At 37.7% G+C, this 26,498-nt stretch overlaps 1 protein-coding gene across 3 annotated transcripts in view; it reads right to left on the reverse strand.

Moving 5' to 3' along the window:
- The window catches only part of SLC44A5 (solute carrier family 44 member 5), a 393,104-nt gene that overhangs the window by 98,110 nt on the left and 268,496 nt on the right, over positions 1-26,498 (reverse strand). For all 3 annotated transcript variants that reach the window (XM_032870125.1, XM_032870124.1, XM_032870123.1), the window contains exon 5: positions 24,568-24,641. In XM_032870125.1, the coding sequence (XP_032726016.1) occupies positions 24,568-24,641 (74 nt within the window). The remainder of the gene's footprint in view (positions 1-24,567; positions 24,642-26,498) is intronic.

A 26,498-nucleotide genomic window follows, 5' to 3' on the forward strand; every position in this document is an offset into this window, starting at 1 on the left:
CAATTCTGAATGAGAAATTTAATATGGAAGAGAAATTTTTCTCAATAATTTTTCTCATCCATCCAAGTCTTTCCTTTTATTATCTAAGTACCCAGAAAAGTCTTTGTTTCATTCTTTCTTCAATGTCATAGAGCCAAATAGGTTTCATCTTCTAATACAGTCTTATAAAATCTGACTCACTCAGACAGTCCTCTGCTGCCTTATCTTCCTGTCTGTATTTCCAGAACAAAGGTAGTGGACTGTAAAGAAAGCATTTAAATGTCATCTAAGCATTCAGTGGCCAATGTCTCTGGATGCTATTTCATTATACTCTGCTTTTATATCTTTTTTTGGAGTCACCTTTTAACTAAAACTAAGAGGTCCACTTCTACCTATTTCTTGCAATATTTTTCTTTTACTCTGAAATATTTTATTCCTTTCCTATACAAATATTAACTCAGAAATGGCACGTAAAGAAGTATTTAGATTGCTAGGTTGGCTTCTTAATGTACTTATGACGTTGAACAAGTCATTTAATTGTTTTAGTTTCAGCTTTCTAATTTGTTGCTACAAAATGGGCATAATAATGCCAAATCCTGTAAGAATGTTGAGAATATGAAAGAAGATAATAAAGTATAATGCCTAACATGGTGCTTTGCATGCAATATGGACTTGGTAACGTTAGTTCCTGTTTTAGGTTTCCCAGACATAAATCCCGGAGATAAGGACTTTGCTGTGGGTAGGTTAATTTAGGAGATAATTCTAGGAAGCGTAAGTGGGAATGAGATAGGGAAGGAAGCAAAGCTAACAAAAGGCATGTTCACAAGTGGGGTACTGTTGAGGGCATGGTGACTCCATCCTGCTGAGGACCTTCTGAGGAACCACACAGAACATGCTTACTGGGGGGGCATGGTGAAATAGCCTACCATAGCTGCAAGCAAACACAGAAGAACGGAGGGGATGGGGGGGCATTAGCAGAAACTACCATAGTGTCTTTCCCTTTTTCATCAATTAACCAAAGAATTTACTAAGGGGTCACTAGGTGTCCTGTACTAGAAGTCAATACCAATATAGTTTATATCAGACTTCAAGAAAAACAGGCAAAGGAGACAACAAAATTTGCAGAAGCAGGCACCTGAGTGGCTCAGTTGGTTTAGTATCTGACTCGAATTCTGCTCAGGTCATGATCTAGGGTGGTGAGATTGAACCTCAAGTCGGGCTCCACCCTCAACAAGGAGTCTGCTTGAGATTCTCTCTCCCCACCCCCTCTCCTTTTGCCCCTCCCTCATGCCCATGTGCACTCATGCCCTCTCAAATAAATAAATAAAATCTTTAAAATTTACCGAAGCCATAGAGAAGAGCTGAATCTGGCAAAGACTGAAAAATAACTAGAACTTGGACCAGGTAGCCAGGAGCAGGGAAGAATTTATAGATTGAGGAAACAGTATAATGATAAGAGCTTCAATGTATTAATCACTTACAATGGGTCAAGTTCTATGCTAAATGTATTGCATCCATTGTCTCATTTGAGTCTCACAATAATTCTATAAGGTAGATGTTATTTTCACTCAGATTTTGTAGGGTAAAAAAACAGAGCTGCAGTAAAAAGATGGCAGGGAGGGGCAGAGAGAGAGAATCCTAAGCAGGCTCCATGCCCAGCATGTAAGCCCGACTGCACAACCCCAAAATCATTACCTGAGCCAACATCAAGAGTCGGACACATACCTACTGAGCCACCCAAGCGCCCCTCAGAATTTTATTTACTTCTCAGGGTCATGGTTTTCAGTGGCATGAACAGTGCTTGAAGTTAGGCTTGTTGCTGTCTAAGGCTTAAGCTTTAACCACCAGGCAGCTGTAATGCTGCCTGCTAGAGGATAAATTAGGAATGAGCTTGTTAGCAGTGGGAAACTACATGGATATTGGCTAGACAAGGATCAGCAGGATGTTGGACACATATGGTAGGAAAGGAGATGTCACAGGTAATTTTGGAACTCTGTCACTTGAAAAGAAAAACTTTGTACTTGGCAGGAGAGGACAAGTATCTGGTTGGGAGGTATCTGGTGCCTGGGGACAAAGGAGAAAGGGACAAAGATTTAATTGTCAAGGGAAGAATGCCCTTCTATGGTTCTGTAGTTTTAAATTGAGACAGGTGGCTGTGATATGAAGTCGCTGCTACACCTCTCTAGACAAACTCTGGCACAGAAGCTGTGTTGCCGACCATCTGTGCTTGAGCTGGAACGTCAAATCTTTGCTAGCAGCTGCAAGGACCAGTTCAACCAAGTCACCTCAGCCAAGGGTATCTGGTTTTATCTCCTCCATCAAGTCCCCATCTTGTCACACCTTCACTGGAGGAATTTGACAGGGGAAAAAAGGGAGGAAATGGAGACATGCAGCAACAGCATTTTATCTGTGAACAAACTAAGGGACTGCCATATTTTACTCCCTTTCTTAGAATTTCACTATTCATGGAACTTCTTGGAATCTGCTGTCTAATATGGTAGCCACTAGCCCCTTGAGTCCACTGAACACATAAATGTGGCTTATCTGAGCCGAGACATGTTAGAAGTACAAAATACACATCAGATTTTAAAGACAGTATGCAGGAAAAAAAGAATTAAAATTTCAATAATTTTTATATTGATCATATCTGAAATAATAGTTATTGTTAAATACAATATATTATTAAAGTTAATTTTTCACTTATCTCTCTTTATTCTCTTAACAATGGCTATTGGAAAATTTGACATTACACATGACTCACATTTTGTTGCTCCTGGATAGATCTGCTCTTAAATATTTCCCCACAAATGTCAAGGATTTGTTATATAAGCTGATTAATAGTGCCATTACATCACAGCTTTGTTGGGGCACCTGGCTAGCTCATTCAGCTGTGTTCAACTCTTGATTTCAGCTCAGGTCATGATCTTGGGGTCATAATATTCAGCCTTGCATCAGGTTCTGTGCTTGGCAGGGAGTCTGCTTGAGATTCTCTCTTTCCCTCTCCTTCTACCCCTCCTCCAACTCACATGCTCTCTCTCTAGAAAATAATTTTTAAAATCTTTAAAAAAAATAGTGCCGTAACTTCAGATTTGTAGGTCAGTCCTTCTCTAACCACATCATACCCCATGCATCCTTTTTATAATAAATATTTTGCCATGTTCCTTTTACAATTTTGAAACAATACACATAACAAACTCACCCACGTACATAATTTCTTTAAAAATATCAATATCATGTCCCCATGTAATGTAAATGAGAAATAGAAAATAGTTTATAAAGTATGCATATCAATATGCAAATGTTTGATGGCTAAACCAAAAGACAGTGAATGAAGCTAGTTGCACACACCTATAGATAGAATCACCGAATGTAATAGCTATAACTACAAGAATATGTAGGTGTACTTACTGTGTAAGAGACTTAAATAATACAAGTGTGTTGTTAATGATATGATTTTCTTAAGTGAATAAATTTTAGTGATTTCTAACAAAAAATTACACTCTTCAAATTCCCTTGGTATTCATTGAAACCATGCATAAATAACATTTGTAATTTTAAAACAGAAGTTCTAGATTCAAAGACTTAAAAATGAGCAGTCATCTACATGAGGGACATGGGGAAGTCAGGCAGTAAGTGAGACAATTCTTGGTTGTATAAAACTATCCCAGATATTGTAAAACATCTACCTTTCCTGGCTCCCATCCACTAAATGCCAATAGCACTCCCCCTCAAACACTATGACAATCAAAAAGTCAACTCAAATTTTTTGAAAGACCTCCTAGTCAGTGGTACTGCTTCAGTTGAGGTCCACTGGTTTATATGTTCATTCACACACTCAAAAATGTATTAAAAAATACATACATACATATGTATATCCCAAATTATCTTTTTTGCTTCCATATTTTTATGGGAGTGGATATATCATGGAGTTCTTTCTTATAATTTAATATCATTTACTTTTATTCAGCTGACCACCACCTATGACGACTTTCAGATAGGTCCATAAATTATTTGACCTTTTTCATTCTAGAGATGGTGCATAATTCCCCATCTCTTCCGTGTGGACTAGACTTAGTGACTTGCTTCTAATGAACAGAATGTGGCAGAAATTACATTTGGGTGACTTCCAAAATTAGGTCATAAAAGGCATCCACAGTTTCATCTTTGCTCTCCTTTCGATCACTAGCTCTAGGGCTTGAGATACTCAGAAAGTCCTATAGAAAAGCCCACATGACTGCCAGCAGTCTGTGAGTACTGAAGCTTCCTGCCAACATTCATGTAAGTGAGCCATCTTAAAGCCCGGTCCTCCATTTTAAACAAGCCTTCAGCTGACTGTAGCCTAGGCTTAAATCTTGACTGAAACCTCATGAAGCCATGAACTTGGAGCCAAAGCCACCTGGAGAAGCGGTTCCCAATTCTTGACCACAGACACTGTGAAATAAGAAACATTCATTGTCTTATGGAGTGATCAGCTATGTAGCAATAAAGAAGCAATTACTATTATTGGAGAGGGCACAGATTGCATGGAGCACTGGATGTGGTGCAAAAATAATGAATACTGTTACACTGAAAAAATAAAAAATTTAAAAAAAAAGAAGCAATTACTATACAGCTTTTAAAAATATTTTATATACTTGAAAGATTTAATCATTTTTCTCTTCTCCAACGTAAATATTCATAATAATTAAATCCTCCTTTCTATTTGATTTGTTTTGTTATGTTTCTTAACCCATAGCTACAATTGCTAGGATTTTGGTAATTTTTGTTTCTTCACTATATGATTTAATACATGGAGTCCTCAACTTGATGTAGATATTCCCTAGGTCCTAACCAATTATACAGCACCTGATACCTATTAACCTTAATTCTTAAAAGAAAGTTAGCATGAAAAGCTTTAAAGTGCCAGGCTAGAATATGATCAAACTCCCATTCACTACTTCATTCATACAGGATTGTAAATTATCACATTTCTATCCATTTAGTCATTCACTCATTGGGCCATACTTATTGTGGTAGGCACATAAAGACTCTGAGGATATAGAGATGAACACATTCATATTTAGTATATTATTTCATAATTAACACATTCTCCTTAAGGAAACTATATTTCATCATGATTGGCCATTGTAGCAAGAGAATGACTACTAAAGAATGATAAGAATTATCTTTAGCTTAATGAAGTCACAACCTTAATTTTAACTGTTCTTCAGGTTGTAGTCTTTACTAGAACACATCAAAGTGGTCTCTGCTGCCTTGAATGCAGCAGCTGGTCCTTTCCTCCTTTCCCAATAAGTGGAGAACACCAAGGGAATTTGCTTTCACCTGGAAGAGATAGTATTGCATCCTCACTATCTTCCTTCAAGGTCCTAGGACATCCTAGCTCTGCCACAATTTAGACTGCCGAGTTTTGATACTCTTATTCCACACGGCACCACACAAATTCCTTACATTGGTGGCATCCTAAGATCTGGAGAATATTAGAAAGCATGTGATCTCGATGCCTCCAAAAGACTTACGTATGCTGGGGCGCCTGGGTGGCTCAGTGGGTTAAGCCGCTGCCTTCAGCTCAGGTCATGATCTCGGGGTCCTGGGATCGAGTCCCGCATCGGGCTCTCTGCTCAGCAGGGGGCCTGCTTCTCTCTCTCTCTCTCTCTCTCTCTTTCTGCCTGCCTCTCTGTCTACTTGTGATCTCTCTCTGTCAAATAAATAAATAATAATAATAAAATCTTTAAAAAAAAAAAAAAAAAAGACTTACGTATGCTAATGAATGGGAAATAAATCTTAGGAAAATGCAAGTCTTCTAAAACAGACTTGAGGAGTCCAGTAAGACAGCTCCTCCAAGGTGAAAGATAAGTTGCTGCACCTTGCATTCTCTGTTAAGAAGGAGGCACAACTCTCATCACCTACCAGATTTGAGCAAAACCCAGAGAAATAAAATGTTTTTCAACACAATCCATTCTATTGTATATGTAGATCTACCAGTAGGCATGGCATGATGTACTCAATGGTGCTCAAAATATCTGTCAGAACAGGATGCTGTATGCAACCTATGGACAATGTCTTTTAGAGAATCATAGTTGGGGGTCCCTGGGGCTTTGGAGAAAATTCATGTGGTTTCAAGTAAATAATTGTTCTTTGGAAGTTGCTCCTGAACCCTGAATGATCACTCAATGACATAAGAAGCCCAGCATAAACTAAATGTTATCTGATCCATCAAGCCTAAAGTTAGCTGTGCCCCACAGCACTCCATTATTGAGCAGAAGTGATATATTCATACAGTGCTTGAGAAAGTCATGAAGGCACGAGAAAGTTACATAAAAATACTGCTTACAATAGTGTGTTGACTTTTGAGGTGCTGTCTTAACAAGGACCTATGACTCATGAAAGGGACCTTATGACAGTTCACTGGGGGAAAAAATTAAACTAGATTTATAGATGGTTACAGAGGATCTGTTGGTACAGATCAGGGGAAATGCTCCTGGTTATCTACTTTGACTGGAAGAAGAGATGACTTGAATTATTTGTTTATTCATAAATGGAAGTCAACAATTTGGCCACATTGTCATGGACTTGAAAATAGAACTATTAGACAATCAGTGGCAAGGAAGTTTGAGAAATAACTAGAAGGACTGAATTCCAAATGGACCTAGAATATGAAGATGTTGAGGTTTTATATGGTTACTGAGTAAAGACCCTTTTGTAGAGGTAACTTTTATGATTAAATGTTAAGACATTTATTTAATGATTTTGTTGAAAATTAATCGTGACAATAGGGATGAAGACTATGTGGGAATTTTGATAATATGGAGTTTTATCCAAAAGGGCTGACTTGGCTCCTAACAATGCTTATGTGACAAATTTGCCAGTAGTGGATGACCAACCCTGAACTAGCCAACCTTATGAACAGTTGAATACATTATCAAAGATCCATTTGAAGCACTACTTAGGAAGCAATACCTTTCAAGTTTGGGTTGTTATTTTTTTAGAGTAGAGCAGGATCCTAGCAGGAAATGCATGTTATAGTCACACAGAAAAATTGTAGAGAGTTTAGTAAATAAAGATATGGGTAGAGTTATGGGAAATAAGAGTTGATGCAGTACCCAGAGGCTAGCAACAATTGTGAGCCATTTTTGCTTCTATGACTGAACTAGCAAAGGGGAAAGAGATTACCCAAATCCAGAAAGAGAGGCCAAATGGAAACGCTGACTGATAAGACTGGAAACCTTAGGGAGAGAGGTATAGCTAACCTGAGAGGCCTTGCCAGGAAGAGAGCCAGAAAAATACATTTCACAAACTCATTCTCCTACTCTCCAATCTATTATTGATACCTCCCACTGGCCAAACCATATCAGAAGCTGCAGGACTAGAGATCCTGTTGATATAATCCTTAGGGTTATATGTTAGCTTCTCAGAGGACAGAGCAGAGTGAAGAACAGGTAGAGAATGAAACTGGAGGGGACAAAGAAAAATACCCAGCCTGTATTCTGAATAAGTGACCAGCCTACCCAAGGGTGGAACTTTAGATATATTCAGCAAAACATTTAGAACATGGGATGCCTGGGTGGCTCAGTGGGTAAGGTCTCTGCCTTCAGCTCAGGTCATGATCCCAGGGTCCTGGGATCGAGCCCTGCATTGGGCTCTCTGCTCAGCAGGGAGCCTGCTTTACCCTCCCCTCTGCCTGCCTCTCTGCCTACTTGTGATCTCTCTCTCTGTCAAATAAATAAATAAAATCTTTTAAAAAAATTTACAACATTATTAAAAACAAAAGAGTAAACAAAATAACCAGAGGTATAAGATTTCAGATTTTCTTTTGTCAGAATTTAGAGCTACACAGAGGAGCAAGAGAAAAGAGCAAAAGAAGAAAGACACACATTCTAAATTTCAGAGTCTGAAATGGAAGGGGTGACAGTAGGAGGTAAAAGTGGGAAATGCATATTTTTAAGAAATCTTTGAAAAAAAATAGACAAAGCATTGAAAGAAAATGGAAAAACAACCAAATATCCAAAAAACTAAATAAACTTTTTTACATCTTTGTTATTTTCTTTATTAGCAAGACTTACTCTATGCTGTTTACTTTAATATACTTTTTCTAGTTTTCTAGGTTATGTTGATCTATCACATTCATGACCTGTTTAAAGGTTTTGATTCATATTGGAAAATGAAGGTTTTTTTTTTTTTAAAGGTAAGGAAGTAGTTAGAAATAATGACAGAAATTTATTCATTCTTCATTCTTTCTACAGATATTTTTTGAGTGCCCGCTATGTGTCAGCACTAAGGTCCTTGCTCTCTGAGCCTAAAGTCTATTGGGGGAAAGAGATCTTAATGAATGAATTGCACAAACATAAAATTTCAGTTCTGACAAGCACTGCAAATGAGCAAAAATGGTACAAACAGAAGGATTCATAGAAGCCAATGACCAAATGGAAGAGGTCAGGGATGATGTCTTTGAAGAGGTAATGCAGGAGCTGAGACTTGAGAAATGAATGGATGCACAAAGAGGTTTCCATTAGATGGACACATGGACGAAGTCCCTAGGAGGGTGGGGCATGATGGGTACTGCAAAGGAAAAGGAAAGCAGTGTGGTGCACACACAGGCTGACGCATGGTTCAGATGTGAATAGACAGGCAGTATCCTAGGTTATTTACTATAATGAACTACAGAGAGATGGTTCTAGCATAATATGTTTATCAGTGCCAGCATACAATCCACAGCAGAAGCTCTGTTCTCTTCCTATTCAAATTTTCCTTGAGAAACCTCAAGGTCACCACACAGTCAGTGTCACTCATCTTGGTGTTTGCTTAATTGTAGTTCCATAATTGGCAACACCCCCTTGTTTTATATGAAGGAAGAGCTCTCATCCTTCCTGAAAATTGGTGTAATTTATTACATCTGAAAATGCTCCATGTAATATTCATTAATATCTACTAATAAATACATCTTTTTTGAAAGATCCATGAAATCATTTGAGGTCTTCCTGGCCAAAAACCCCCAAAGAATGAGATACTGTCTGACATAAGTTTATTTACTCTATAGGATGAGCATTAACTGAAGGAAAAAAAAAATCAAGCCTATATTAGTAAGTGTCTATTAACATAAAGATTGTGCTCCCCTTTTTAGTGTATACTTATTAGAGGCTAATTTTGCAAACAACCATGGAATGTAGACAATGACAGCACAGTGAAGTGAACACACACTCAGTCCCATAGTGTTAAGACCAAAGCTATTAGATTATTCATGGCTTTTGCTTGCAGAAGAATACCTGCTTTCCACTTATTCCTCTGACACTTGCTGTTTTAAGCCCAACTCTATGTGTGTGAAATTAGGAGGGGAAGAGAAGGAGAGAGAGAAAAGCATTAGGAGACTATCATGGGGTTCTGGTCAATCAGTCGCCTTTCTTAGTAACCTTTATTACTTAAAAGATTCCTTATCTTCTTCTTCATTAAATAAAAGTCACTATAGTATGGTGGTTAAGAGCACAGGCTCTAGAATTAAACTCTCTGGGTTGTATTGGTGAATAAAACTAAATGACAAAGTGACACAGCAATTGATACAAATCTAGATCAATTGCCTACTCCCCTTAATTTTCAGCTTTAGAAATAACTTTGAAAGACCACTTTAAGCAAAATTGGTACATTTGTGTGCATGTGTGTGTGTGCGCGTGTGTTGCATATAGAGAAAGAGAAGTTATTTGTAAAACACTCCTATTTGGGTAACTATGAATATAGCAGATAAGCAAAGACTGGTAAGAGATAAGTCAATCTTTATTCAAGTAAATTATCCTTTCACTCCTATCAAGGATATGCATGTTACTGAAGTACCAGAAGCAAGCATTATTATCTAGTATTATCTTTCATTTTCAACATTTGCAAAGCATGTGCCTGTTGTGCTCTAGGGTTGAGTCCGAAGTTGCAGCCATTAAAAAGCCCTCTGTCAAGGAGAAAACGTGATTAGACCAACTGCTTGCACTGACACTTAAAAATTAACTACAAATCTGTTTGGGGCAGCTAAGGCATTCCCTAAACACTTGCTGGTTGGGAATGCTGGCTTTCAAATCATTATTTTGTATCCCTTAAAGGTACATTTTAACTGTCTTAATATGTGAGAAACAGGCCTGCCAAATTGTGCTTATGGCTTTTTAACACAAGCAATTTACAAATGCAATGAAGCAGATAATAGGACACATGATACCGAATTTGAAAATCTGTGTTGATGACACTTCTGCTGTAGAAACATTTTTGGAAGCAGCCCTATATTCAGTTGCCTGGATAAGAAAAATGTTGTCTACCATTTCACAGGTGGCCTCTTCCACCCAATGGTGAGCTTCAGGTCATGTCCTTGAGCACAAATCAGTCTCTCTCATGATAACAATATTCTACTTAAAAAGATCGAGAATACACGCATTCAGCAAAATAAAACAAACAGAAAAAAGTCTCACCAAAACACTAAAAAAATCTGTTCAAGTAACAAAAGTAGGTGCTAGCTTTCTTAAAATGAAGAATTCCTAAACAAGAGGAAGTTTAGGTATCTAGTTTAATTTACAAAATATTTATATATTTGTATAGAATGAAAAAAGACATTTAAAACTGGTTTTGGTTTAGGGTGCCTGAGTGGCTCAGTGGGTTAAAGCCTTTGACTTTGGCTCAGGTCATGATCCCAGGGTCCTGGGATCAAGCCCCGCATAGGGCTCTCTGCTCGGCGGGGAACCTGCTTCCTCCTCTTTCTCTGCCTGCCTCTCTGCCTACTTGTGATCTTTGTCTGTCAAATAAATAAATAAAATATTTTTAAAAAAAACTGTTTTTGGTTAATTATAAATATAATAAATTTTTCCTAATAAAAGATTACTTGACTTTTGGGAAAAAGAATGGGGAGGACCCTAAACTCACCTTGTCCCATGTATACAACTAGATAACATCCACAACAGTGTAAACATCCAGAAAAACAACCCAGAAATTGGAAGAATGGACTCTCCACAACTACATATAGAGAAGAGACCACATCCAGAGTGTAAGAAGGGTGGAAATGCAGTTGGGAGCTAAATGGACCAACAGGACTGCCCACAGAAGAGAGGGATGCCACAGGCACAAGGAGGGAAAAGAAACAGAAACTAGCATTCCAAGCACGGGGCTTGCACTTGGAATACAAATACCCATAATACTTGGCTTTGAACACCAAAGGGGCCTAACTTTGCAAGTTCTTATAATCATGGAGCTTAACACCTGGAAATTTAAAATCAGCAACTTGGCTCTAGGAAAGCTGAAGGGCCACAAAACACAGAGTTCCCACCGTTAAGGAGACAGCAGAACAAACTACCCTACTGAGATTTAAATTAAAAAAAAAAAAAAAGTGCTGCATCTATGTTGTAAGATTTTTAAGTAATATCTACACCCAACATGGGGCTTGAACTCAGAACCTAGAGATCAAGAGTTGTATACTCTACCAACTAAATCAGCCAGGTGCCCCTAGAAGCAGCATTTTTATAAAATGCCTGGGGCATAGGAAATGGAGATGTATTCACTAATCTTAGAGCTTGTGCTGGAGGGGCAGGGATATTTGGGAGACTTCAAGAACAAAGGAACTGGCAGGTGCCGTTTTCCTCCTCCACTGCCAACCTAAATACAGAGACACCTGCAGGAACCAGTGCAGCCTGAACACTTCACCTAAATTGGTAACAGTGTGCCCACCCCCGTGAGTTTCTATAGATCTGTACCCTCCATCTTCTTTGGCCTCTGCAGAAATTCTCCCAGGCAGTTGCTGGTCCACTCCAGAAGTAGACCAGTGAGGATATTGCTGGCATCACATGCTTTGCCCTCACATTCACCTGTGGACCTGTACTTTCCCAAACAGCCTTGGCCAGAGAACATCTGGCCACAAACCTGGCAGTGTGCAAGCAGCCCTGACAGAGGCCAGTACAATTCAAAGAGTCTCTAAACCAGGAAGAGGGAAAGATAACCACAAGCACCAGACTGACTGGGGCTCCAGTAGGGGATTGGGGAAAGATATCTGATCTGACTGCAGCCTCCCCCGCCCCATTAATAAAAACTTCTCAGGGGACAATACAAGAAAAGCACACTGCAGTTTGCTGCTACCTCAACTCCAGCAAACACCTGGTCTAACTCAACTCAAGCAGTTGAGTTCCAGAATGGCCCATTAACAACACAGGTACCAAATTCTGGTCACAACAAAGAGCCATTGCAGACAAGTAACCTACAGGTAAATGTAGCTCAGCCACAATAGTAGGGTGCATGCAACACACACAGGAGATGCCCTTGAAGCACCAGGTTCTGGTAAACAAGGGACATCACACTGCAAAGGCACTATATGACCTCTTTTTGATAAGGCCATGGCTGTCAACAGTAGGAGACGTAGCTGACTTTCCTAACACATAGAAATAGACATAGAGTTACATAAAATGAGGAGACAGTGGAATTTGTCCCAACTAAAGCAACAGGAAAAAAATCATAGCCAGAGAGCTGAATGTAATGGAGATAATTAATATATACACCTGATAGAGCATTTAAAGTAATGGTCACAAAAATACTCATTGGATGTGAGAAAAGCCCCCCATGTAATAGGGATAATTATTATATATGCCTGATTGAGAATTTAAAGTAATGGTCACAAAAATGCTCAATGGGCTTGAGAAAAGACCTCAGTGAGACCTTCAACAAAGAGACAGAAAACATAAAGAACCAATCAGAGACAAAGAAACAATAGTTAAATTTAAAAATATAGAGATAGAATAAATAGTAGAACTAGAGGAAGCAGAGAAACAGATCAGTGACCTGGAGGACAGAGTAATGGAAAGCAATCTGACTGAATAGGAGAGAGAGAGAAAAAAATAAAAAATGAAAATAGACTTGGGGAACTTAGTGACACCACCAAAAATAATATTTACATTACATGGACCCCAGAAAGAGAAGAGACAGAAAAGGGGGCAGAAAATTTATTTGAGGAAATAGGTGAAAACTTCCCAAATCTGGGAAAGAGAGCAGAAATCCAGATGCAAGAGGCAGAGAAGCCCCAATTAAATCAACCCAAGGAGATCCACACCAGGACACATAGTAATTAAAATGGCAAAAGAAAAGGGGCACCTGGGTGGCTCAGTTGGTTAAGCGACTGCTCAGGTCATGATTCTGGAGTCCTGGGATCAAGTCCCACATTGGGCTCCCTGCTCAGCAGACTCTGCTTCTCCCACTGACCTTTCTCCATTCATGCTCTCTCTCTCTCTCTCTCTCTCATTCTCTCTGTGTCTCTGTCAAATAAATAAATAAAATCTTTAAATTAAAAAAAAAAAAAAGAAAAATGGCAAAAAAAAAAAAAAAGTGATAAAGAATACCAAAGGTTTCAAGAGAAAAAAAAGACAATTACATATTAGGGGAACCCCAGAAGCCTATCAGCTGATTTTTCAGCAGAAATTTTACAGGCCAGAAGAGAGTGCCGTGATATATTCAAAATGCTAAAAGAAAAAGACCTGCAACCAAGAATACTCTATCTAGCTAGGCTATCATTCAGAATAAGAGAGATAAAGGGTTCCCTAGGTAAACAAAAGTTTAAGAAATTCATGACCACTAAGACAGCCCCACAAGAAATGTTAAAGGGGACTCTATGAATGGAAAGGAAAGACCATAAACAGAAGCAAGAAAAGTAGGAAGCACAAAAGCAGTAAAATTAAGTATACCTATAAAATCAGTAAAGAGATTCACAAAATTAGAGAATATAAAGTATGACATCATGTAACTAAAATGTGGGGGGGGGTCAGAGGAAAGGAGAAAATAATTGATTCAAACTTAAGCCATCAACTTAATATAGACTTCTATATGCATAAGATGAACTTAATGGCAACCACAAATAAAAACCTGTAGTAGAGAAGCAAAAAACAAATAGAAAGGAATCCAAGTATATCACCAAAGACAGCAAATAAACCATGAAATAGAGTATGAGAAGGAACAGAGAACTACAGAAACAACCATAAAGCAGGTAGCAAAATGGCAATAAGTACATACTTACCAATAATTACTTGGAATGTAAATGGATTAAATGCTCTAATCAAAAGACATAGGGTGACAAAATGGATAGAAAAGCAAGACCCATTTATATACTGCCTACAACTCATTTCAGACCTAAACACACATGCAGATTAAAAGTGAAGAGATAAGAAGCATTGACTATGCAACCATATGCAATCACTATGCAATCATAGTGAAAAGAAAGCTGGGGTAGCAATTATTACATCAGACAAAATAGACTTTAAAGCAAAGACTGTAACAAGAGACAAAGAAGGACAGTATATAATCATAAAAGTAACAATCCAACACAAAGATAGAAAAATTGTAAATATTTATGCACCCAACATGAGAGCACCCAAGTACACAGAGCAGCGTATAACAAAGAAAATGAACAATAGTAATATAATAAGAGTAGGGGATTTTAACACCCCATTTATATCAATGGATAGATCACCCAAACAGAAAATCAGCAAGGAAACGGCGGCTTTGAACGGCACATTGAACAAGATGGATGGATCTAAAGGATACATCAGAATAGTCTGTCCTAAAACAGCAGACTACACATTCTTTTCAAGTGCATATGGAACATTCTCCAGAATAGATCACATGTTAGGCCACAAAAGAATCTCCAACAAATTCAAAAAGATCGAAGTCATAACATGCTTCTTTCCAACAGCAAGGCTGTGGAACTAGAAGTCAACCATAAGAAAAAAGCTGGAAAGAATACAAATTCATAGAGGATAAATAACATCCTACTAAACAATGAACAGGTCAACCAAGAAGTCAAAGAGGGCATCAAACAATACACGAAGATGAATGCAGATGAAAACCCAATGGTTCAAAGTCTTTGGGATGCAGCAAAACTGTTCTAAGAGGCAAGTTTATAGCAATGCAGGCCTACCTCCAGAAGAAAGAAAAGTCTCAAACAACCTAACCTTATATCTAAAGGAGCCAGAAAAAGAAAAATAAAGCCCCAAGCCAGAAGGAAAAACTAGGAGCTAGTTCTTTGAAAAGATCAACAAAATGGGTAAGACTATACCCAGACTCATCCAAAGGAAGGAAGGGAGGGGGGAGAAGAAGGGGAAAAGAGAGAGAGGACTTAAACATAATCAGAAATGAAAAAGAAATAAACAATCTCACAGAAATGCAAACAATTAAAAGAAAATATTATGAAAAACTATATACCTACAAATTGGACAACCTAGAAGAAATGGATAAATTCCTAGAAACATATAATATCACAAAACTAAATCAGGAAGAAATATAAAATATGAATAGACTGATTACCATCAATGAAACTGAATCAGTAATCAAAAACCTCCCAATAAACAGAAGTACAAGACCATATGGCTTCATAGGTAAATTCTACCAAACATTTAAAGAAGAGGCAATATTTATTCTTCTCAAACTATTCCAAAAAACAGAAGAGGAAAGAAAGCTTCCAAATTCATTCAGTGAGACCAGATTCACCCTGATACAAAATCAGATAAAGACACTACAAAGAGGGGTGCCTGGGTGGCTCAGTGGGTTAAGCCTCTGCCTTCAGCTCAGGTCATGATCCCAGGGTCCTGAGATTGAGCCCCACATCGGGCTCTCTGCTCAGCGGGAAGCCTGCTTCCCCTCCTCTCTCTCTCTCTCTGCCTGCCTCTCTGCCTACTTGTGATCTCTCTCTCTGTCGAATAAAAAAAAAAAAAAGACACTACAAAGAAAACTATCAGCCAATATTTCTGAGGAACATAGATGCAAAATCCTCAACAAAATTAGCAAAATTAGCAAACTAAATCCAACCACACATTTTTAAAAAGTCATTCACCATGATCAAAGAGGATTTGTTCCTTGGATGCAGTGTGGTTCATTATTTGCAAATAAATCAACATGATACATATACACATCAAGAAAAGAAAATCCATAGGATCATTTCCATAGATGCAGAAAAAGTTGTTATACATCCAACACCCATTCATGTAAAAATTTTCAAAGAAATAGGTTTGGGGCGGGGGGGGACATACCTCAGTGTAATAAAGACCATAAATGAAAAACCCACAGCTAACATCAAATTCAATGCTGAAAAACCGAGAGCTTTTTCTCTAACATCAGGAATAAGACAAGGAAGCCCACTCATCATTTTTAATCAACATAGTACTAAAAGTCCTAGCACAGAAATCAGACAAAGAATAAAAGGTGTCCAAAATGGTAAGGAAACAGCACTATTTACAGATGATATGATACTATAAATAGAGCAAACCATAAAGACTCTACCAAAAACTACTAGAATTGATTAATAAATTCAGTAAGGTCATGGGTTACAAAATCAATATGGAAATTTGTTGCATTTCTACACACAAATAATGAAGTAAAGAGAAATTAAGAGAACAATCCCATTTATAATTTCACCAACAATAATAAAATACCTAGGAATAAGCTTAACCAAGAAGGTGAAAGACCTATACTCTGAAAACTATAAAATACTGAGGAAAGAAACTGGAGATAGTACAAATGGAAAGAAATTCTATGTTCATGGATTGGAACAACAAATACTGTTAAAATGTCTATACTACCCTAAACAATCTACAGATTAATGCAATCCCTATACAACTACCAACAGATTTTTTTTTAACCAAACTGGAACAAATAATCCTAAAATTTGTACAGAACCAAAAAAGACCCCCAACAGCCAAAACAATCTTGAAAAAGAAAAGACTGGAGGTATCATAAACCCAGATTACAATATATACTACAAAGCTGTAACATCAAAACAGTATGAAACTAGCATGAAAATAAGCACACAGATCAATGAAATAGAATAGAGCACCCCGAAATAAGTCCATGATTACACGGTCAAATCTTTGACAAAGGAGGCAAGAATTTGCAATGGGAAAAGACAGTCTCTTCAACAGATAGTTTGGGAAGACTGGTTAGCCATATGCAAAAGAATGAAACTGGACCACTTTCTTACACCATCCACAAAAATAAACTCAAAATGGATTAAGGACCTAAATGTGGAATCTGAAACTGTAAAAATCCTAGAAGAGAGCACAAGCAGTAATTTCTTTGACATTGCCATAGCAACATTTTCCTGGATATGTCTCCTAAAGGAAATAAAAACAAAAATAAACTATTGAGACTATACCAAAATAAAAAGCTTCTGCACAGCAAAGGAAAAAAATCAACAAGACTAAAAGGCAACTTACTGAATGGGAGAAGATATTTGCAAATGACATATCTAAAAAAGAGTTAGTATCCAAAATACATAAAGATCTCATACAACTCAACACCCCCCCAAAAAAAATCTACTTTAAAAATGGGCAGAAGACATGAACAGACTTTTCCCCAAAGAGGTACAGATGGCCAACAGACACATGAAAGGATGCTGAATATCGCTAACCATCGGGAAAAATGCAAATCAAAACCACAATGAGATATCTCCTGACACCTGTCAGAATGGCTAAAATCAAAAACACAAGGAACAACAAGTTTCTTGGCCAGGATATGGAGCAACAGGAAACCTCATGCACTGTTCATGGGAATGCAAACTGGCACAGTCCCTGTGGAATGTATGTATGTATGTAACACAAAAAAATAAAAATAGAATTACCACATGATCCAGTAATTCCACAACTGGATATTTCATATTTCAAAGAATATGAAAACACTAGTTTGATTCAAAGATATATGCATCCCTACGTTTACTGCAGCATTATTTCCAACAGCCAAATTATGGAAGCTGCCTGTCCATGAATGAACGGATGAAGTGGTGTCTGTGTGTGTGCGTGTGCATGCACAAGCATACACATGCACGCTTACACACACAAAATGGAATATTACTCATCCATAAAAAATGAAATGTTGCCATTTGTAAAACATGAGTGTTGACAGTAGACTGCTAAGTAAAGTAAATCAGTCAGAGAAAGACAAATATGATTTCTCTCACATGGGGAATTTAAGAAAAAAACAAACCAACCAAGAAACAGACTTAACTATAGAGAACAATCTGATGGTTACCAGAGAGGAGGCTGGAGAGAAGATGGGTGAAATAAATGAAAGGGATTAAGAGTACACTTATAATGAGCACTGAGTCATTTATAGAGTTGTTGAATCACTATCTTGTTTACCCAAAACTAATATAACGCTGCATGTTGACTATATGGGAATTAACATCTGAAAAAGAAAAACCTTTAAAAAAAAAAAAGATAAAGTTTACTAGAACAATTTTAAAAATAAAGGAACTAGAATTCTTCAAATTTCTTGCAAAAACAATGTTTCCAAGCTGTGATCTGATAGGAAGGCACGTTTTAGTTTTAGGGTAGACTAAAAGCATAGCGGGATATCCTGTCAGAGCCGCTGTCCATCATCAATTTCCCCTTACCATGAACATTAGGATCATACCATCAAGATCACAAACTGTAACAGGATGCTTGGTGAGGCATAATTCATATTTACATTATATTTATTTATTAGTAAGATAAACTGTTCACTATTTCTGTGTATAGACAGACTCAAAGTCACCTTGGAATTACCTCTGCTCTTCAGAAGCTCATCTGAGTGATTTCTCAGTGATGAAAACATGGTTTCTCCCTTTTGTTCCACTTTCCCTGGGATGGGGAAGATCAACTTTCTTCATGAGAAATGGACAAGAACTCAAACCTTACTGAGAATTCAATTTAGGACAGGTGAGAATGACCCTGAACCAAGTCTGAAGGCCAAAAGGAATACAAATACTCCAAAAGGGACCTTGCCATGAAGGTAGAGACTGAGCTGGTCCCCTAGGCTGAATACTGGGGCCTAAGAGTAGGGGCCACATTCAGACACAAGTAGTGCTTCAGGGAGAAATGGCTGAGCACTGCATAAAGACCTATAGGCTCTATTTTTGGATCCTAGCATAGGAAACCATTACAGTAGTAGAAGGATCCAGATGAGCAACTGACTGAGAAAGGATACCAAATGGCACCAACAGAAATGTCAGTGCTCCAGTAGACTCTAAGGTCTCTCTTTCCACCTAGACACCAGAAGTAAGACTCCACCCTCCTTGGCATTTGGGGGCAGTTCAAGTTAGGGAAGAGAATGATATGCTGGATTTCCTGAAGCAATGAATAGCAAAGTACACATAACGCCATATTGTTACCCCCATATACTCTAACACCAGAAATGATGGAGTCAAGTTTGACCACATTTAATTATTAATTTAGCTCCTTTGTTTATTCTCTACCTCATTCTAGGACGGATTTAAGACTGAATTATGCAAAGCCTCCTCCTTTCTGTACTGTGTACTTTCAGTCTATTGGAAAGTGCAGTGGATCCATGATGGCCTTCCATTAATCCTTTGCCACCAATCTATAAATCACTTGCATATCAAGGCCCCTAACTAGTCTTATTTGGCTTAGTTCATTTCTCTATTGAAGAAGGAATCCCAAGCTTCACCAGCAAAGCGAAGCTTGGGATTCCATACCTCTCCGCAGAAAGAGGGGCAAAGAAGTCACAGCCATGTGTTAAAACTACCTTAGGCCAGCCTCAGGCAACACATTTGTTACATTCTCTCTGCAATCAAATACGTTTATACTCTCCCAAGATCCCCAGAAGCCTCATCCAATTAAAGCATCAGGCTCAGGTTCCAAGTCTGGATCTCATCACCCAAGTCAGGAACAGGTGTGGATGAGGCCCTTCAGGGTTGGTTCCTCTCATAGGCGGCTCGTCAGCTAGATCACTGATTTCATTAGGTACATTTTCTACTTCCCACATTACCATCTGCAACAGCATTGCCAAACTGCCGCTTCCATGTAGTAAAGTGACCTCTCCTGTTTCTAATTGCATTTTTCTCATTTTCTTTCAAACTCTAATAGTTTCCTCCAAACCCATTGGGCTTCTGAACATACCCTGGCTTAAAAACCAATGCCTGTGTTTCAGGTTTTGTTAAGCAGCATCTCACTTCCAGGTACAAAATTTTGTTCTCCTTACCTATTTTTATACCTCCAACCCCCCCGGCTCAATACAACCATTTTATTCTGCTAGTTATTTTGGCAGTCAGAAATCTAGAGAAGCCTCAGCTGGGGCCCCTGCAGTCCCATGTTGACAGAGGCTTCAATCATCTGAAAACCCTGTGAAGTGGATAGTAAATACTGTTCCCGGGAGCTCAGCTGAGCCTGATAATCGGACCCCCACACAGGGCTTCTCCACGTGGGCTGGGCCTCTCACAGCACGGTGAGAGTTCTCAGTTTGTTTACATTATTTTATTTTTATATTAATGTCCTATCATTTCAATTAATAGGAATAATTATTCCTAAGACTGAAAAGCAAAACCAAAAAACAAACTTTGGACCCTAACTCCAAGGGCTTTATATGTAAATACGACAATGAACTGACATACTCAACTGGAAATACATTTTAAAAGAACAAGAAATATGGCAAATGCCATATGATTTCAATCAGATGTAGAATTTAAGAAGCAAAACAAAGGAAAAATAAAGAGACAAACCAAAAAACAGATTCTAACCTATAGAGACAAATGAGGGTAGGGGGATGGATGAAATAGGTGAAGGGGATAAAGAAAAGTCCACTTTTCTTATGAGCACTGAGTCACGTATAGAATGGTTGAATTATTGTATTGTACACCTGAAATTCATATAACACTGTATGTTAACCCTACTGAAATTAAAATTCTTTTAAAAAGAGGATATAAGGAGAACTAAAAATTTATTAAATGTTAAAATTGTGCTATTATTGTATAATGTTAGCACAAGGATAACAAAGGACAATTTGCATGATAAATATTCCTATTCATTTTTCTAGTTAGTACAATAATTGGATAGCAACCATCAGTGAAGTGGGACAAAAGACAGCGATTATCATAAATGTTAGTTTGATCTTTCAAGATGTGATTATCTTCTACCCAGACTCCACTTTACTCACTTGAACAGAAGTTCTGCTTTTCATTAGCCGAATGTCAAGTGCCTTTGTTGCATCCAAGTGTTACCCTAGCTGGCCATATTCCACATAAAGGGCACAGAACAGTTTTTTTCCCCCGCAGCAGAATTTGCAAGAAACATGGCTTTTTCATGGTAAAACTTTTTATAAAAAGAAATGGACAAAAGATATACCTTAGAAGGCCCTGGTCTAACAAAACAACAAAAGATGTCAAACTACTATGAACCTTAAAAATAAAACTGCCAGTTGTTTCACCAGCAAAAATGGGTTTAACTCGGGAATAACAAGAGCAAGCTACAACAAAACTGAGCAAAGGAGATGAACACGGCTTTATGAAGAGGAAAAGGGAAGCTGAGAGGGCTATTATTAAAAAAAAAAAAAAGTCAATTTGAGTAACCTGGAATTTGAAGTGTAGTGGTTTCTACTGGCTGAGTTATGACTGTCCCTCAGTGGTCATTGCTGGGCTGTTTCTGGGAAAGAGAAATTTCTTCCTCCTTCTGGGATAGTAAAATAGCAGCAAAAGTAGCACTGACCTTGCTGAATCACTATATTGTACATCTGAAACTAAAGTAACATTGTATGTAAACTATACTGAAGTTAAAAGTTGAAAATAAAATAAAAACACGTATATCTTTTTCAATAAATAAATAAAGTAGTACTGACTTGAGGTACCTCTATTCCTGTTAGATTAGCAATCATTGAGGAGTGGCAGGCAGGAGAGCCACTTTAAGCAAGGTTACCTTTCATTGATTTCACACTACTTATAATACACATCAGTGAAACTGAGTTAGTGCCATCTTTCATCAGGTGAAGTACATATTCTTGTCAAAAAATTTTTCACACTCCTAGTAATCTCTGCTAATCATTTACCTTCATTCTTCTTTTAATCCAACATAGGACATAACTGAAGACTAAAGTTTATCTTAGACTATTTAGACTATCTGTAGTTCAGGAATGAGAGAAGTATATATATAGTAAATGTGTATGTATATATGTGTATATATAGTAAATGTATATATATAAATGTGTATATATATAACTGTATATATATATAAGTATATATATAATAAATGTGTATATACATAAATGTGTGTGTATATGCATGTATATATATAAAGTAAATTTTATGAGTCATTCATTTTAATCAGTGGCATCAGGATTAATTTGGAAGAATCACTAAATCCAATACTGAACACAGTTTTTCACTGAGGAACATTTATCCTTCAATTTCTTCATGTGAATGATGATAAACCAAATCTGGAGATCTTAAACCAAGAAGCAAAATTCTTATATTGCTCCAGAGGGGATGATGGGGCGCGCTCCCATTCTTTTCCTCTACTGTGTCATCAGGTGAGAGAGTGGCAGTGGCTTTTCCAGATCTATGTAAGGACAGAACACATTTCTCTGTGAACCACAACTTTGTCCTGAGAAATGGAGGAGACAGTACGAGATCCTTATGAAGTTCCTGTGTGTATTCAAACTTTAATAACCCAAGTTATGGGCTGCCATAGAAACAATATAGTAAATTACACTTAAGCAATTTATTAAAATTCAGAACAACTAGATTACACAATAATAGCAAATGAAATACTGCCTAGTAATTTGTATGTACCATTATTGATGTACCTGGATATCATTTCATTTACTCCACACAGCAGCCCTGCAAAGTAGATGGTGTTTATATACTTCACACATGAGAAAACCAAGGTTAAGAAAGTAGCCCAAGTCCACTGAGTAATAGGAGGAAACCCTAGAACAACCTGACTCTAAATCTTCTTTCTCTTATGCAACCAATGTCAGTTCTCTGACAAAAAGTAAAAGTAATCAAAAAAAAAAAATTAAGGCAAGATGAGTCCCAAAGTTAGCATCCCAAAGTTAGAGATGAGTCCCAAAGTTAGAGAAGCTAAAATTCTTTTAACTGCATAAGAAAATTTACGATATTATAATATTCAACATACAGACTGTGTATTGTGCTACAACTGCCTTAATGTTGAGAAGTTAAAATGCTTGGAAGAAATAACAAAGGAATCTTCAGAAAGTCTTAGAGAACATTATTTAGTATTGTGGTTTTTTCTCCTTTATTCTTCCCTCCCTACTTTTCTTACTGCCTTACTTTTTTGAATTCTCCAGTTCTGCATAGTTTTTGCATGGTATTACTGAGGTGATCTTTTGAAAATTACTTTCAATTGCTATTCTCAAAGTATTTCTCCTATTGGGAGATAAAACTGAAGAACCAGGAAGAGCATCTTCCACTGTTCCTCTGGTAGGCACAGCCTTCTTTCTGCTTATGCATTCTGTCCACACACTCCAGCCCATTCATTATTGGTACTAGAATTACTGAAGGTTTTCTAACCCCTGCTCTCATAATAATATGTTAAAGTTTCCTGAGTCAGCATCTAAGGAACAGGACTTCCGTCTCAAAGGGAAAAGTGAACATTCACACGCAATTATGAAAACTTTTTTTACAGAAACTATTCACTACCCTTTCGTAGGTTTTAAAAAATGTTAATAATTTGTATATTTTTCTCTTTATTTTCACCTTCAAAGAAAAACCTTCAACCTAACAGTAAATAACAGAATATCCCTTCCTTGTAGTTAAAGACAATAAGACTTCTTAAACATCAATGAATTATGTGGTGAAATTCTTTTTTTTTATTATTAACATAAATGTATTATTTGTCTCGGGGGTACCAGTCTGTGATTCATCAATTTTACACAATTCACAGCACTCACCTTAGCACATAACCTCCCCAATGTCTATCACCCACCCACCCCATCCCTGCTACCCTCTTCACCTCCAGGAACCCTCAGTTTCTTTCCTGAGATTGAGAGTCTCTTTAGGTTTGGCTCCCTCTCTGGTTTCATCTTGTTTAATTTTTTCCCTCCCTTCCCTTATGATCCTCTGTCTTGTTTCTCAAATTCCTCAAATCAGTGAGAACATACGTTAATCGTCCCTCTCTGATTGACTTATTGCACTTAGCATAATACCCTCTATTTCCATCCACGTCATTGCAAATGTCAATATTTCGGGGGTTTGATGGCTGTATAATATTCCATTGTATATATACAATGTGGTGAAATTCTTAATAATTATTCCTTCTTTTTAATTTGCTTATAAAAAAAGTTTATATATTACCTAAACTAATCTAGACCTTAGTGCATACTAGTAAATAGCAACGTGAACATAATTAGCTGCTTAAGAGAATTTCATGAGTAAAAATGATTAAAAAGAAACCATAAGTTTTGGGGTTTTTAAAAGATTTTATTTATCTATTTGAGAGAGCAGAGGGAGAGGGAGAAACAAGCTCCCCACTGAGTGGGGCCTTGTTCATAGGACCCTGGATCATGACCCAAGCTGAAGGCAGACACTTAACCAACTGAGTCACCCAGGTGCCCCAAAACCGTAAGATATTTTTCTTCCTTCTTTATAATTGTAGGTACTTAAGTAATATGGACTTGCCTTTGAATAAACTACTTTTTGTTTATTATTGTTTGAGTCTGCTACCCAATGAGTACCTGTGAGGCACAGTCATCCCAGAAGAGACAATAATCAATTATAACAAGGTTTGGGGAAGAAAATGATTAATATTAAAAATGTGACATTGACTTAGTTGTTATTCCATTAGCAAATTTTAAATCTCTTCTATACCTGTATTTACTCACCCACGAGTCCTAAAAGAATGTAGGCAATGATAAACAGTACGAAGATGATGCAGCACAGGACATCTGTACAATTCCTAAAGACAAAAAGGAATACAGAATTAAAAGGGGCCCAAAACAACATCTTACCTAAGTAAACAAATATAGGAAAGGGGGAAAAGTAGTAATAGTAATTATGCCATTTCATTTCCAGTATTTCTAAAAGATGTATCAGATGTATTCTTGTAATCAGAGATTTGGCAGCGATGGAACGGTCACAGTTCCATGATTAAAGGAGCTCCCTCAGAATTCTTAGTATTTATTTTCTTTTGGTTCTTTATTTGTATGATGTTTTTAGAGACAAGTCCAGCAATATCAAGTAAATTTTTTTTTATTTGAAGTGGTAATTTATTTGATTTTATGGTTTTCCTCATTGTGCCTCCCCACTGTATGGTATAGTTTAAAAAAAAAAAAAAGCCAGTTTCCATTTCTCCCGTCCCCCCCATTATCTTTCTACATACACATTGATAGGGTACTACTTATTGGGGCACCTATATGATTCTGTCAGTTAAGCAATCAACTCTTGATTTCTGCTCAGGCCATATTCTCAGGTTGTGAGATCAAAGCCCAGGCTGGGCATGGAACCTTCTTAAGATTATCTCTCTCCCTCTCTCTCTCTCTGCCCCTCCCCCACCTCTCTCCTTCTCTTAAAAAAAGGGTACTATTCATTAAGTAAAGGACTGACTACATAAACTTCTACAGGGGGTAGATTTGCAACTTGTGGGAGGCTGCAATAAGGCTTGAGACAAGGACCAAACCAGGCCCTGACTTGTGCCTCCTTTAAAGTCCAAATAACCTAACAAAAGGTTTAGGACGGGAAAAGTTGAGTAGCACTGAGAAAGGGTCTGTGCTATGTGTTGTGCGCTCGCCTACGTGACTTCCCACACGCTTGCTAAATAAATGAGAACAATTCGGTTGGGGTCAAAAGTTCGTTGCTGGTCCTTGCTGCCCTAGTACAGCCCATAAATTACTTTCAGGTTTGCTGTATTTGTACTGGCATCAGCCATGTGGCATCACGAGGAACTCGTGGTTGTTTAACTAGACACAGATGTAATATCACTATATATATGGCCTAATGCTTTGAATAAACTTAGCACTGTTGGACATCCTCCTCAATGCTCCTCCTGCCCCCATCTCTTTGTCTCTTAATTTCTTTTCACCATCCTCTTACCCTCACGTTCCTGGTAGATTTGTTGCGCCCGCCGCGACAGCAACCAAACTCACAATAATGTATATAATGCATTAAAAAATGAAATGGCTCAAAACTGTAATTTTCCCAGCCATTCCATAAACTAAATATTGTCAGACTTGGTTTAGAGGAAAACTGGCTTGATAGAAACTCATTGATTTGCTAAAGATCACAAATCAAGCTCAGATCCAGCAGGGATTCAGGCTCTCTGCTCAGCAGGGAGCCTGCTTCCACCTCTCTCTCTGCCTGCCTCTCTGTCTACTTGTGATCTCTCTCTCTCTCTCTGTGTCAAATAAATAAACAAATAAAATATTTAAAAAAAAAAAGATACTGAGTTTTGGGCACCTGGGTGGCTCAGTGGGTTAGGGCCTCTGCCTTCAGCTCAGCTCATGATCCCAGGGTCCTAGGATCAAGCCCTACCTTGGGCTCTCTGCTCAGCAGGGAGCCTGCTTCTTCCTCTCTCTCCACCTGACTTTCTGCCTACTTGTGATCTCTGTCTGCCAAATAAATAAATGGAATCTTTAAAAAAAAAAAAAAATCCAGCAGGGATACTCAAGGCTTTCAATTAATTTCCTAATCCTAATATTTTATCTTGTTCAGCTTGTAAGTGGTCTGGAAGGCCAAAACTGTATCTTAAAGTGAGAAATAATCAACAATTATCTATTTGAAACTTAATGAAAAATTTATTAGTAAAGAAAAAAGCTCA

This window comes from Lontra canadensis, unplaced genomic scaffold (genome assembly GCF_010015895.1).
Source record: "Lontra canadensis isolate GAN:19392208 unplaced genomic scaffold, GSC_riverotter_1.0 scaffold40, whole genome shotgun sequence".
Lineage (NCBI taxonomy): Eukaryota > Metazoa > Chordata > Mammalia > Carnivora > Mustelidae > Lontra > Lontra canadensis.